Here is a 15,337-nt window from a genome sequence, read left to right on the forward strand (position 1 = left end):
ATTCACTCTTCAGCAGAACTAAAGAATGAGGGAGGCAGGGCGGTGCCATGGGGCTCAAAGCAGTGAGAGCTCTGGCCCAGAAAAGCAGGAAAGGGAGGCACCAGAGGCGGAAGCTGTTCCATCTGCTCTGTAGGCTTTGGGGAAAGCTGCTCTGGTGTTCTCACCCCTGGGATTTATGTGCACTGCATACGCCATTGGAGAATGACTTGCTGAGAGAGCATTCATTGCACCAGCCCCTTCACAGTCTTCTCAGAATGGGACTGCAGGTCTTCTCCTGGTGTCTGTCAGCCAGCAAGAAGCAAACCGGAAGGGGTGGAGGTAGCTTCCTGTTCCCATGTTTCCTCCATTTCCTGATGGACTGTCCTGCCTCAGGGGTACTGGCTATATTCCAGTATACATGGTTGAAAGGTTGGTGGAAATGGATTAGACAAATAGAGGCAGATAGGAGGCCGAGGAGGTCCAGGTTGTTGTTAGCAGCAGACCTGCTTATTCTGAGCTAGGTTGTCAGTGATGCCCTTTAGTCTCTATGGAGAAGATGAAAACAGAAACTGTTGGCTTGAAGTTAGTTTGGCATTGGAATTAGCCACTGGTAGGCTCCAGCTCACCGTGGCCTGGCTTTGTTGGCGTCCACCAGGTTTCCTATGTGATTCGAGATGAAGTGGAGAAGTACAATCGGAATGGAGTCAATGCCCTGCAGCTGGACCCAGCGCTCAACAGACTCTTCACAGCGGGCCGAGACTCCATCATAAGAATATGGAGTGTCAGTCAGCACAAGGTGAGGCGGGAAGTCGTCGTGTTTGGGTTAGCTCAGATCTTGGACTAGTGGCTTTTTGTCTGATGGGCTCCTTTCTTCAGTTCTGACTTTAATCTCTGAGCACTGAGCTCCATAACATAGTCTGTAAAGATGTTATCCCCAGAGTTCTGTGAGCCTGTGAGAAAATGCCTCTGTTAATACAGGGGCTTCATAAGTTACTTTGCCTGAAGAGTCCTCAGCCACAAAGGAGCAAAAAGATTTGGCTGTTGGGGAATGAGCACTTTCCACGGAATTTTGGTTTAATTGTGAGCCTGAGAAGTCTCTTGATAATGATACTGAAAGTAGAACAACAAAATGTTGGATTATGTACTTTTACAAGTATTTAATTTCTTTATAAAAAGTGAGTAAGGTCCTACAACATGCTAGGGTCTTCCTGGCTCCCATGGTGGGTGTGAAACTGTGAAGGCCGCTCTCTCCTTCCACTCCTTAGGGCTGCCAGAGGCTTCATTGTTTCTTTTGCAGTGTTGAGCATCAAGTCGTGGGCCTTGTGCATGCTGGACAAGCACCCCACCACCTCTGAGTTACAACCCAGCTTCAAAAGCCTCTTTCTTAAGCAGTGAGGAGCACTTAAATGCATGTTTATCCAGAGACTGTTCATAATTAAACCAGAATCCTGTGGAAAGTGCTCATTTCCCACCAGCCAAATAAGGAGGATCTGCGATCAAATGGGAGGGAGCTCTGGGGTTTGTTTGAATGTTGCTTTGTGAATGATATAGACATGGTACTGGGGAGGAAAAGGAGCATTTACTGAACTCTTAACTATGTGTCTTGGCCCATCGTATTTACCAAAATCTTTAGCCCCCAAAATCCCTGTCAAGGCAGCTGTTAGCATGTGAGAACCCTGATGCCTAAGTGACTACTTTGGCAGTCAACTGGGGCTCAGCCTAACCTCAGACCCCTGGTGCCAGCACCTTTTTTTTTTTTTTTTTAAGTTTGTGTCTTCTTAGCCAGTTCTACAAACTGGTGTTCCCTACAGACAGAGAATAGTTGTCATAGCGTCCAGATAAGGTTTCTTCCAGGGGATTCAGTCCAGCAGGCTTTGAGTTCCTAAGCAGATGGAGACAGTGTCAAAGGCAGGGAAATAAGAAAAGTGAGCTTGTGTTTACCTTTGCACTGCCATCGGAACCCATGTCTGAGTTAGAGCATTGACTTTGGAAGGGTCCACAGTATTTTGAACAAATTAAGGGGAAATGCAAAAGAGCTTACCTAGATCTGGCAGTCTGTCTGTCCCACCCTCAAGCATCTTTTCCCTGGTCTTTATGACAAGACTGCATAGCTTCAGTTTTTAGACATGCAAAGAGCTATTCTCTTGCCCATGAAATGTGTAAACTTGCCTGTCTTGGTGTGGGACATACCTAGACACTGTCTGAAAAAGGCTCTGGAAGTTAGTTGAGCCAGTGGGTAGGAGTCTAGCAACTGGATTGGGGTGCCCCTGCCTGCCCCTTGACTATTTCTCTGAAGGACAGGCAGTGTAGGGACTCACTGAATGGGATTACAAACAGCAACAGGAAGCTAACAGCCCGTGCTTGTCTTCTTTTGCCCTTAGGCCAGACTCCAGAACCACAGGCATGCTGTGTCAGATCTCCCTACCTCAGGTTCCCTAAGTCCTGCCCCACACCATGCCTAGCCCAGAGCTTATCAGTTTTGCCACCACAAGGTGTTAACCTTGGAAACCGAGGCTTTCATTATGGTAACTGTCCTGAAACAAACTTGTTTATATCAGCTCTCTGGAAGCATCACCTGTTTGGGGAAATGCCACTCTAGGTTTAATTTATGGTAATGTGTCATATTAACTGAAGAATCTGAGCATGACTGTCCTTTATCATGATTTTGCTCTCTCTTGTAAACTCCGTGGTTTCACACTTCAGCAAGACCCATACATAGCATCTATGGAGCACCACACAGACTGGGTGAATGATGTCGTGCTCTGCTGCAATGGGAAAACGTGTAAGTACTTCTCAGGCTTCTTCAGTTTTCAAGTCTGTCTGATAATTGTTCACTTTCTATGTGAGTCTGTGTGTGTGCATGTCTGAATGCCCTTCTTCCATGATGCTCATCATAGTGTTTGAGACAGTCTCCAGCTGATCTAGAGAGTTCCCTGATTGCTGTTGGCTAACTCCTGAGCCCCCAGGATCTGCTACCCCTCTCCAGCACTGACGTTACAGAAGGGCTCCAGGTGTGTGCCTCACCCAGCTTTTTAGGTGGGTGCTGGAGATACCTAACGCTGCCTACACAGGAGGCACTTACTTGGTGAGGCAGGCCCCAGGCCCTGTGAGACTTTTTCACTGAGCACAGCAGACATGCAGAAAGTGCACGCACACTGAAACCAAAGGAGAATACAGTGGGGTTACCCACGCCTCCTTGTGCCGTTTCACCCTCCTTTTACTCATTCAGCGTGATCACTGCACTTAGTGTTACACAGATTTGAACTGTAGATAAGTAGAACCCTATACTGCATATAATGTTTTTGGCCTTAGCATGACATTTTTCTCATTTTGGTAAGTTCCATTTCTTGGTTTTGCAATCTGAGTAATTATTCTCAATTAAAATAAGGACTTTCACCTGGGTGAATCGAACAGTTGTTCCTGTGTAATTAAAGCCAATAATGTATATTTACATTTACACATGTCTTTGAGGCATTGTTCGGTAAGTTCTGGAAAAAGCTTTTAAGCATGCGTGTGTGAGCACTTGTTTGTAGTTCATCACTTTGCTGTAAGAGAACGAAGTTGCAAGTCACTCTAGTAAGGCTTTGGTCGACTCTGTCTCTTCTAGTAATATCTGCTTCCTCTGACACAACAGTCAAAGTATGGAACGCACACAAAGGGTTCTGCATGTCCACACTCAGGACACATAAGGTAATGTCCACAGTTCAGTCTTCCTATCATGTTGGGAGCTCAGTTCTTTATGTGACTCATGTTCTTACAGCGTAGATCATAGTGTGTCTGTTCTGTTATAGGATTATGTAAAGGCCTTAGCATATGCCAAGGATAAAGAGCTGGTAGCATCGGCTGGGTTGGACAGACAAATATTCCTTTGGGATGTGAATACTCTAACAGCATTGACTGCCTCAAATAACACTGTCACAAGTAAGGTGTTTGAAAAAAATTTTTTGAAAGCAATCTAAGTTGACATAAAGAATGGTTTATACAACATCTTTGATACATTTGCATCGAGACAGTGGCTCATATTTTGAGAGTACTTCTGCATACAGTTTCTAGCCCCCAAGAGTGTGACTGAACTAGGAGCTCACTCATCACTGTGCTGTAGACTTAGTAGCTTCTCCAGATGGAACCTGGCTATTCCATGTGCATGTGCATGTCTTAGCTACCTAGCTATGGTGTGAGTCCCTGCAGGTAGAAGAATCTTATCATACTGTGTACCTCCCACAGCATTGCTGCCCCAGACACACATAGCCAGTGTTCTTGAAGAAGCTGATAGTTGGCAATGCAGGCTCTTTTCTGACCTCAAAGTCTTAATGTATTTATGAGCTTTTGCCTTAATGGCCGAGATAAGAAATACCAGGGAAAGAATGTTTCCAGGACCAGATGAGAAGAACTTTTCAGAACAGCCTGAGAGAATCCAGCAGTTTTGGATAAGTCCAGGAGTCTAGGGTGCTTCTAGAGGGAATGTAGAGGTGTTTAGTGTGACTGTTTGATAAACTTCCGGGTCAGACTTGACAGATCTAGACTTGAAGTTCAATACTGCATTAGCCCGGCCTCCAGGAGCCTCCAGGCTGAATGAGGATTTCTTGTGGGAGCAGAGTTTGGCCTAGACCAGAGGAGGTATTCAAGACATAGGCTCGGACAGCGAGATTTCTACACTATATGTCTCCACTTTGCTGTCACTCCAGGGACTCCCCTGGCATGGCTAAAATAGTTGTGATGTGACTTAGTTTGTTTCAGGAAGGGCAAGTGGAGACTGGTTTTATAACTTGTTCAGTGTTATTTTGCCCAAAAGTATGTGTATATCTAAAGAGGGTCTTCCCCTTGTTCCCCTTGGGTTTTTTTGTTTGGTTGGTTTTGTTTGTTTTGTTTTTCAGGGATCCAGCAGGTAGGCCCTGCCTGGTATAGCCTAGACCTCTCTTTGTAAGGCCTGTCTCTAAGATACGCAGGAGTAGAGACTTGGCCTTAGTGAACATAGACCCTGCCCTAGCTGGGCTTGCTTAGATTATAAGGGAGGCTGACACCCAGGGTCATAAGTGTAGAAACCATGCTAATAATAGTTACCATTTGTGGAATGCTTACAAGCAGACATTTCTAAACACCTCACATGTGCTCATTCTTCAGGCCACTGGGGTGTGTATTTGTGAACCAGTCACCATGGAAACACTTTCACTTTGGCTTCCAGGTCAAAGGGCATGGACATGATTCTGACTAAAAGTGTTGCCTTGGATTTTGGGGGTATGGGTTGGTTTTTTGTTTGTTTTGTTTTTTTTAATCTTATTTGTGTATGAAATGGTATTTTCATTTTTTATTTCTTTGAATAATAGTGACTTTGGAACTGTTGAAGCCTTATATATACTCAAATCCAGAAATAACATACATTTTGATGATGGTACTGTTATTCGGAATTATTTCTCTTGTAGATAGATTTCATATCCTTAAAATATTTGTAAAGATAAGGTTTTTTAAGTCAAATGTGTAAGCTTGTGATTTTTGCTGAACACCTGGTCATTTTGTTAACATTGAACTCCCTTTATCCTCAATAGCTTCTTCTTTAAGTGGGAACAAAGATTCTATTTATAGCCTGGCCATGAACCAACTGGGAACAATCATTGTATCAGGGTCCACTGAGAAGGTAAGGGTAACCTGGCTGGTATCTCTGAACCTAAGAGATTGGGATCATTGCATCTGTCTAGTCCTTAAATACATGCACAGAACTTGAGGTAGCATGCTGTATTCCCAGCACTTGGGAGGCTGAGGCAGGAGGATTGCTTGAGTCTAGAGGTTCTTGACCAGTCTAGACAACACAGCCAAATTCCTGCCTCAAAAGAAGCTAAATAAAAATAATAAAGACCAGTAATTTTGTCTAGTGGATGATAAAAGAAGTGTTATTTGTATACATAAGGGTGTAACTATACAGCTACAGGTAGTGATGTAGGAGATGTGGAGGTAGTGATGGGGAGACTGTGTGATTTGTGTATTTAAAAGGTATTCTTAAGCTTAGCAGCCATGGACAGCATATATGGGCTGTAGAAGCATTTCCTCCTCAGAATTTAATAGCTGGCATTTGATATGAAAGTCAGGTGCTTTCAAAGCTGGTTGTGTCTGTATTTGGTCTGTATAATATTCTGTAAAAATCGGCAGGTTCTAAGAGTGTGGGATCCAAGAACCTGTGCAAAACTCATGAAGCTGAAAGGGCACACGGACAACGTGAAGGCTCTGCTGCTGAACAGGGATGGCACACAGGTAGGAGCTGTTTGCAGACTCAGCTGATGGCCTTAGCAGAAGTTTCCCTGCTTTATGCATGACTGGAGAGGTTGGGCTGAACCATAAGCTCCATGTGTAATTTCTATCTTTCTGAGTTTCAGTCTGTAGACTACTCAGTTGTAGCTCAGTAGTTAGAGTATTAGTCGTTCTTGCAGAGAACTGAAGTTCCATTTCTAACACACAGGTCCGGCCGGTCACAGCCTTCTGTAATTCCAGCTCCAAGGGGATCTGGTTCCTTCTTCTGGCCTCTGTGGGCACTACATACAGTTGACAGACACTCACACAGATATACATACATCTAAAAATAAAGTAATCTTTAAAAAATAAAAAACTAGCTGGGTGGTGGTGGCGCACATCTTTAATCCCAGCACTCAGGAGGCAGAGCCAGGCGGATCTCTGTGAGTTCGAGGCCAGCCTGGGCTACCAAGTAAGTTCCAGGAAAGGCACAAAGCTACACAGGGAAACCCTGCCTTGAAAAACCAAAAATAAATAAATAAACAAATAGATAGATAAATTAAAAAATAAAAAACTAAATTGCCAGCTGGGTGTGGTATCTTAACACCTATAATCCAATTACTCAGGAAACTAAGGCAGGAAAATTACAATGAGTTTAAGACCAGCCTGTGTTAGATAGTGAATATAAGGGTCTAAGGTAAGACTCTTATTTCAAAACAAACAAACAAACAAAAACCCAAAATAAAAACACTATTTGCACTTACAGCACTCCACATAAAGGACTTTGTTATTTTAACTGAAGGCAGAACAAGAAAGCTACCCGTGTGGTCCTGATGCAGGTGTGTGCAGTTCCCTGCAGAGGCCCACACAGCTGAAGGGCTGACTGTGAAGCAGAAGGAAGCTTTGCTGTCACACCCTTGCCTGCCTGTGGGGTGGAGATTCTCACAGTTGTCTGGCTTGGGCAGTTGTGTTGTTGGCTGTGTTATCTATAGGTTTAAGTCTCTAGCAGGGCCTAAACCTCTTCCTAGCCACTGCAGTCTGGGTCCTGTTTCCTCTTTGTAATTTATAATGTGCTTCTATACGAGGTGATTTAACTGTCGGATGGAGATAGATCCCTTTAGTCAGCTCTGTTTGCTGTAAGCAGTAACATCAGTGGGGCTCGGTTCTAAAAGCGACCTGTTAGATCTTAGGATGTGTAGTTGTGTCACCCACAGGGTTTTTCTGGTAATTCAAGTCCCAAACCTAACTTAGGAGTCTGGGATCACAGCATCAGGCAACTTTTCCAATGGTAGCCAGGTCCCTACACACAGGCACCTCCTACTGCTGTCACTGGGAGACCAGGAGTGTCTGCCTGGGGTTCAGGGTCTGTCTGAGCAAGGCTGATTTAGCACTACGTTTGTCTGAAATAACTGCGGGGCATCTCACATTTCTAGCCAATGGAAGGAGAGAAGTGAACCCGGAGGGTGGGAACTGCTCCGTTAGTTCTCCTGACTCTATAGGACAGCGAGTGTGACCTGGGACCTTGAGTAGGGAGGATGCAAACAGTACAGGGCATTTGTGAGCACTGCCTCGGGCTGGGTGGTGGTGCTTCTTTCTGGGGCTTGCTCTCCTTGCAACTGGAGAATGCTGGCTGCTGTTGAGACTATTCTGTTCCATATTCACTGGATACGGCTCACTGGATACGGCTCCACCTGTGCATCTGCGTCTGGTCCCTTAACTGTTGCACATCTTCAGCTGTGTGGACTTCCAGAGCACCGTCTTTGTCAGACCTTGCTGTCTGTGGGCATATATGCTAGGATCTGAGGCATTGGAGCTTTCCTGAGAGAATTGCCACCTCAGAGTAGCATCTTCTGGCATAGGGAGCCCCTCCTTGGCCCTGTTCCAACGAATGTCTGAGTTCTCCACACCCAGGTTGGATCAGTCATTCCCTTGTGAACTAGTTGAAAGAGGTGATGAAATCTGTGGTGCTCCTGGCAGTTTGTGAGGAAGTCTTCTACTCTGCTCATTACATTAAACTCAGTCACAGTTTCACAGGCTCCTGAAAATGAGGAGGCAGAGCAGTAAATGGTGAACAGTCTTAACAGCCCATTTAGGAACCATCCAAGTCTGGGCCCACAGCTGCTTTCCTCTGAGCCGCTGCTCAGTCTCATACTCCAGCACCAGCAATTGCTTTGTCCTTGGGACCATTCTTTTTCCCAAGGAAATGACGTTTTGATCCTTTCTACAAGTTGTCACAGCAACTAATCAGGAATACTGAGCCATGCCTAGTATGAATGTAGGATGACTCATTCAGTCTGTTTCTGTCTAACTGGGTGCGCTCAGCCCTAATTTGTGTGCCTCCAACTTGTTTGTAGTTGATTGTCCTGAACCTTGAGAACTGATCAGAACTGCTAGTGTTAACTCAGCTCATGTGAGAATTGTTCAGGATCACCGTGAGTGAGTATAGTCCTTGGCTAGACCTTGCTTCTGATTTCTGTCAGAACCAAAGACCTAAACTATGAGAAATGCAGAGCCGTGAGCAAGAGGCTGAGACAGAGCTGTGACCAGGATCCCAGAGGCTCCTGGTCTTGGAGCAGTGCCTTCAGCTGTAGAACATGAGGAAACCTGCTGAATTTGTTGGTGATCTGCTGTGGTCCTGCCTCCTTGGGTCTGGATGGGACCCAAGAGTTCACATTTTTAATAAGTTCCCAGGGATGGTGGTTGTACTGAGATCACTATCACCTCATCTTCAGCTGCTTTCAGACTCCGTCTACCTCACTAATTGAGCATCCAGACACAACTCACTGCTAGGGTTTATAGAGCCAGCAGGAGGCTGGGTAGAGAGGACCAGGGCAGTTTTGCTTGGATGTCCCTGCTGGAGCAGGCATCCCTGCTGGAGCATGCACGCCGTCTGTGGTCATTTCAGATGGGCATGCTCCTGGGCGCACCCTCCCCTTGTCTCCTCTGTTCACAGTGCCTCTCTGGGAGTTCTGATGGGACAATTCGCCTGTGGTCCCTTGGCCAGCAGAGATGTATAGCAACATACCGAGTCCACGATGAAGGCGTTTGGGCCCTACAAGTCAACGATGCCTTCACACATGTATATTCTGGAGGAAGAGACAGGAAGATTTATTGCACAGACCTAAGAAACCCTGACATTCGGGTGCTGATTTGTGAAGAAAAAGCACCAGTTCTCAAGGTGTGTTGAGTTTTTGAGTTTTCCAACTGAGGTTATGAGCTTGGTTTGGCATGTGCTGCAGAATCTACCCTAAACATTAACCAGATGTGGTGTTGGGAAGACCCTCCATCCTCGATAGAGTAGAAAGAGTCTCACTGTAGACCCTTGGGACAGGGAGAAGGCAGGTTGTGACTTCTGGGGACCATCAGCATAGATAGCTTTCCCTCTGGTAAATCCTAGGGAGACTGAATCAGGCCTGCTGCTGAGCTTGCCTGGCTCTCCTGCCTGTCCTTAAGGGGAATAACATGAGCAGTTAGGGGTGTGAGCAGACAGAAAAGAGGTCTGGGGGATAAAGCCCCAGCCTCTGCAGTGAGGAGTGGAAGAGCACGCTACAGGAGGAAAGCCCCCTGCTTCAGACTGCGCACACTGCCCCCTCCAAGCAGCCTTGCTGACGAAGCTCCACAGTTGGAGCAGGAGACACGATGTTGACCTGGATGCACCAGCAAACCCTCTTCTAGGGAAGCAAAGCCTTAAGGCTGTGGGGGTGGCAAGCATGGAAGAAACTGCCCTGTGAGCACTATGGGGGCTAGGAGCTCTTGGCTGTGGACAGCAGGCTGAAGAAAGTGGCACAGGGTACCCACACATGGAGAGGCTCCCTGGGAATTCCTGGTAGCTAAGAATAAAGAAGTGTCTCCTACCACTGCAGCTGCAGTCTCCTGGTGGAGGACAAAAAGTGGTTCCACTTGAGGATAAATACACATCTTACGTGTTCCACATTCTGAAAGGACCAGAGGGCATGTGGGGATGTGATCCTGGTGAGCCTGTCCCTGGGTGAGGGCTAATCTCTCATTTGTTATGGTGTTAGGATTTTTTTTTTTTTCCCTATAAATGTTCTCCCCCCAAAAAAAGAAAGTTATTTGCCCTTTAAGGAAGAATGTAAGCCAAGCATGGTGGCCATCAAAGGCTAGCTTTGAGAGCATAGCAAGAACCTATCCCAGAAAAGAGCGCACGCGCACACATACACACACAGAGGATTTAAAAACTGGAATAGAAGAAACAGTGTTGCTTTTGATCCAGAAAGGCCTCATTCTTTTGACTGAGTCCATATAAGTCCCAACAGTTAAACTAAATTAAAATCTTGAGCCTTTCTACAGTGGTGCCTATCTGTAATCTAGCTGTTGCAGGAGAATCATGGGTTCAAAGCCAGCCTGGCTGACTTAGTGAGATTCTAAAAATATAACTACATACATGTACACATGCACAAGTGAGCAGCTGTAAAGTAGCTCACTGGTGTGAGGGACACTTGCCTACCATGTTACAAGACTCCCTGTGCCTCTGAAGCTCACTGCTACAATACTTGCAAGCAGTGTGTAGTTGTTGACAGAGGAGTTGATACTCCCTGGTGTATCACCAGGCTGATAGCTCGTCTCTGCGCTAACAGCTCAGAGGCGTCAGCCCTTGTCAAAGATGACTTTGTATTTGGTTTTCAGATGGAGCTTGACAGATCAGCAGATCCCCCTCCTGCAATCTGGGTTGCAACAACAAAGTCCACAGTAAATAAGTGGGTAAGTATGTGACCGCTCATGACAAGTCTATAGACATGTGGTTGGTTTGCTATCCTAGATACACCAGTTACCAGCAGCAGAGACTCAGTGTGGCCTTGCCCACATGCCCCTGTGAAACCAGATGTGATCCCTGAGTGAAAGGAACTCGGAGATTCGTGGGTGAAATGAAGCTGCTGCTTCTCTCAGTAGCTAAGATATGTGTTTGATGTACTTAGAACACGCTGTTGCCTGGTTAAAGCTGTCAGTGTTAGCGTCTAGCCTTGTAAAGCTGCACCTGAGAATAGGCATGTGTGGTGTACACAGCTATAACCCAGCACTTGGGAGACTGACAGATGCACATTTAAGGTCAGCCTGGGCTACATAGCAAGACACCGTTGCAGTTAAACACACAAAAGGAATGACGTAGACTGACCATACATATACCTGTTTTTCTAAAGGTAATAGAGCAGGAAGTTGACTCACTCTCTGGCATGGAGAGCAAGGGTAGCAGTAGATCGGGCAGCTAGGTCCTCCATAGCACCAGCTCCTTAAGGAGTTGAGCTTTCTTGCTTAACTGACTCTGGGAGCTAGGGGAAAGGGTTTGTGTGCAGGTCAGCTACGGGACTTGTGTGCCTGCTTTCGTGCCCATCAGTGATAATCTTCACTGGAATAGTGCCCTGCTTTGGGGCTTAGTTATTGTGCTATTGCTGTGATGAACACCAGGGCAACGTACAACAGAAAGCATTTAATTGGGGGCTCACTTGGTTTCAAGAGGTTAGTCCATGACCATTGTCTTAGTTAGGGTTCCTGTTGCTATGAAGAGACACCATGACCACGACAGCTCTTCTAAGGGAAATATTTAATTGGGGAGGCTCACTTACAGTTTCAGAGGTTCAGTCCATTATCATGATGACGAGGAGCATTTTGGCATGCAGGCAGACATGGTTCTGGCTGTATCTTGATCAGAAGGCTGTAGGATGTGGACTGTCTGACTGGGAGTGGCTTGAGCATATATGAACCTTCAAAACCCACCTCCACAGCAACACACTTCCTTCAACCAGGCCATAACAAAGCCACACCTCCTAGAGTACCACTCCCTATGAGCTTATGGGGGCCAGTTACATTCAAACTGCCACATTCCACTCCCTGGTCCCCATAAGCTTTAACAATATCATAATAGAAAATGCATTTAGTCCAACTTCAAAAGTATCACAGTCTCAACAATGTTTAAAAGTCCAAAGTTCAAAGTCTCTTCCGAGATTCATGCAATCTCTTAATTATAATCCCCTATAAAATAAAAAAAACAGAGGTTAGAGAGATGACTCAGTGGTTAAGAGCACTGGCTGCTCTTCCAGAGGACCTGAGTTCAATTCCCAGCAACCACATGATGGCTCACAACCATCTATAATGAGATCTGGTGCCCTCTTCTGGCCTGCAGCCATACATGCAGACAGAACACTGTATATATAAATAAAAAAAATCTTTAAAAAAAAAAATCAAAAAACAGATCACATACTTCCAACATATAATGGCACAGAGTATACATTACTGTTCCAAAACGTAGGGAAAGGAGCATAGTAAGGAAATACTGAACTAAAGTAAGACCAAAAAACCAGCTAGGCAAACTCTAAACTCTGCATCTCCATGTCTGATGTCAAAATGCTCTTCAGATCTCCAACTCTGTTCAGCCTTGTTGACTGCAACACATTTCTTTCTCTTCGACTAGTTCCGCTTCCTGTTAGCAGCTTTACTCGGCAGGTACTACAACTGTGGTATCTGACATCTTGAGTCTTCAAGGCAATCCAGGCATCCAACTTCACAACTTCACACAATGGCCTCTCTAGGCCTCCATTCGGGGACACACCTGACACATGCCTGGCCTTAGTGGCTTTCCTTAGTCTCAGGGGCAAATTCTATAGCCCCTTTCTTCTATCCTTAACTCCAGAACCATGTGGCCAAAGCTACTGAGTTCTGCTGCTTGCTAGGGTTAAAACATGATCCCCTTGTTCAATTACATGTTCACCAGCTTTCTGTCTTTCACTGTCTAAGCTTGGCTGTCCTAAAACTGGATCTCTAGACCAGGCTGGCCTCAAACTCAGAGATCCATCAGCCTCTGTTTCTGGAATGGTGGAATTAAAAGTGTGTACCATCACACCTCGCTCTAAGCTTTTCTTATTCTTTTTCACAAGTTGGAAACTTAACTGGGTAGGATCTTGCCCTGATGTCACCACTCCCTTTATTCTGTTTCTTGATCCGGTTATCTCCTTGAACACAGGATTTAGCTCCATTCCACTTGCTGGTGCTCTTTTTCTCAAGCTTACATTTTGTATTTTTGTTCATCTTGTTCCTTTTCAGTATAACTCTTCATTAGAGTTGCCACTAATTACCACACAGCAGAGTCTATACTGGGCTGTTTTGAGATTTCTTCGGCCAACAGAATTAATCCAAAAGTTAGCCTAAGGCAGACTCTTTGGACAAGGACAAAAAACAACTACATTCTTCGCCAAAATATCACAAGAACGATTTCTAGGCAGCATACTAAAATTCTTCTCTGAAACTGAAACCTCTTGACCAGCCCCTAAGAGTTCAAATAACTTAACACCACTGTCTTCCATGGGCTACTAGTATAGCCCATTAAGCAGTGCTTAAAACATCCCACTGCTTTCTCAGTCCAAAGTAACAAAGTCCAAATTCCTGCAATCAAAAATATGGTCTGACCTTTCACAGTAATAGCCCAGTTCCTGGTACCAACTTCTGTCTTAGTTAGGGTTTCTATTGCTGTGAAGAGGCACCATGACCACCGGCAACTCTTATAAGGAAAATATTTAATTGGGGAGGCTCACTTAACAGTTTGAGAGGTTCAGTCCATTATCATATGGAGGGGAGCGTGGTGGTGTGCAGGCAGACATGGTGCTGGCTACATCTTGATCAGAAGTCAACAGGACATGGACTGTTTCACTGGATGTGGCTTGAACATATATGAACCCTCAAGCCCCGCCTCCACAGTGACACACTTCATCCAACAAGGCCGTACCTACTCCAACAGAGCCACACCTCCTAATAGTGCCGTTCCCTGTGAGTCTTTGGGGCCAGTTACATTCAGACCACCACACCCATCATGGTGGGGAACGTAGTGGCAGGCCGGTGTGGCACGTGTAGCTGAGAGCTCGCATAAAAGTTGCAGGCAGAGAGAGAGTGGCCTACATGAACTTTGGAAACTTCAGGGTCCACCTAGAGTGACACTCCAACAAGGCCACACTTCTAATCCTTAAACAGGTCCACTAACTGGGGACCAAGCATTCCAATGTATGAGCCTGTGGGGGCCATTCTCATTCAAACCACCACAGGGGCCTTGGTTTTTTGTTTTGTTTTTTCTCCATTAAAAAAAAGCATTCCCTCGTTAGCATTTGTTGGGGATTTCTTGCTGTTTGACCCTGTGGTTCCCTGCTGTGACTGGGTGTATTTTGATATAGCTGTGATACCTGAGCATTTGCTTGTTCTGGAATTATCGTTCTCACCACTTGATTCAGATTGACAGGCCTGGAGAGCATAAAATGATAAAGTGATGATTTTGTTCCTTTAGACACTGAAAGGAATTCATAATTTCCGAGCCTCTGGTGATTATGACAATGACTGTACGAATCCCATAACACCCCTCTGCACACAGCCCGACCAGGTTATTAAAGGTAAGAAGGCTGTGCACAGGTAAGCACACACTTCTAACGAGGTTATAGTTAGGAGAGGGGTGAGGGTGAAAGTGACGGGCTGTCCTTAACGCAGGGTGCTGCAGACAGAAGGCCAGTCACAGGCACGGGCTTGTCGTAACACGAGAAGGCTAGGGTAAGAACTGGGGCGGCTAAGGACAGTTTTGACTTTTTTTTTTTTTTTCCTTCTGTTTTTGGTTTTCTGAGACGGGGTTTCTCTGTGTAGCTGTGGCATCTTTCCCGGATCTCACTCTGTAGACCAGGCTGGCCTCAAACTCACAGAGATCCGCCTGCCTCTGCCTCCTGAGTGCTGGGATTAAAGGTGTGCGCCACCACCGGCCAGCTGTATTTCTTATTTACTCTTTGACAGTTTTATACATGTGTACCATGCATCTTCATCCTGTCCACTCCTACTCGTCTTTCCTGCTCCCTGGATACCGCCTCAGCAACCCCACACACACACCTTCATGCATGATCCTATCAGTGCTGCCCATATGCACAGGGATGTGGGTTTGACTTTTTTTTTTTTTTTTTAAAGTAATGTCTATCACGATTACAGCTCATGGGTTTGTGTGGTGCTTCAGTACATGCATATGCACTGAGGAGGTCCAGCCTCCTCTACTACCTTTCCCGACTTCATGATGCTTTGTGCGTTTAGATCTGTGTGAGAGAGAACTGTTTTCTCTCGGTCTGCCTTATATTTGCCGCAGGGTCTTCCAGGTCCGTCGGCTGCG

General features: G+C 45.7%; 1 protein-coding gene across 8 annotated transcripts in view; it reads left to right on the plus strand.

The window, feature by feature from the left end:
• Wdr48 (WD repeat domain 48) overlaps positions 1-15,337 on the plus strand; it is a 40,546-nt gene that overhangs the window by 11,781 nt on the left and 13,428 nt on the right. For all 8 annotated transcript variants that reach the window (XM_059268895.1, XM_059268892.1, XM_059268897.1 and 5 more), the window contains 9 exons: positions 635-775; positions 2,683-2,761; positions 3,587-3,669; positions 3,771-3,900; positions 5,523-5,611; positions 6,121-6,222; positions 9,152-9,376; positions 10,846-10,920; positions 14,483-14,585. In XM_059268895.1, the coding sequence (XP_059124878.1) occupies positions 2,704-2,761; positions 3,587-3,669; positions 3,771-3,900; positions 5,523-5,611; positions 6,121-6,222; positions 9,152-9,376; positions 10,846-10,920; positions 14,483-14,585 (865 nt within the window). In that variant the 5' untranslated portion in view covers positions 635-775; positions 2,683-2,703. The remainder of the gene's footprint in view (positions 1-634; positions 776-2,682; positions 2,762-3,586; positions 3,670-3,770; positions 3,901-5,522; positions 5,612-6,120; positions 6,223-9,151; positions 9,377-10,845; positions 10,921-14,482; positions 14,586-15,337) is intronic.

Source organism: Peromyscus eremicus, chromosome 7 (assembly GCF_949786415.1).
Source record: "Peromyscus eremicus chromosome 7, PerEre_H2_v1, whole genome shotgun sequence".
Lineage (NCBI taxonomy): Eukaryota > Metazoa > Chordata > Mammalia > Rodentia > Cricetidae > Peromyscus > Peromyscus eremicus.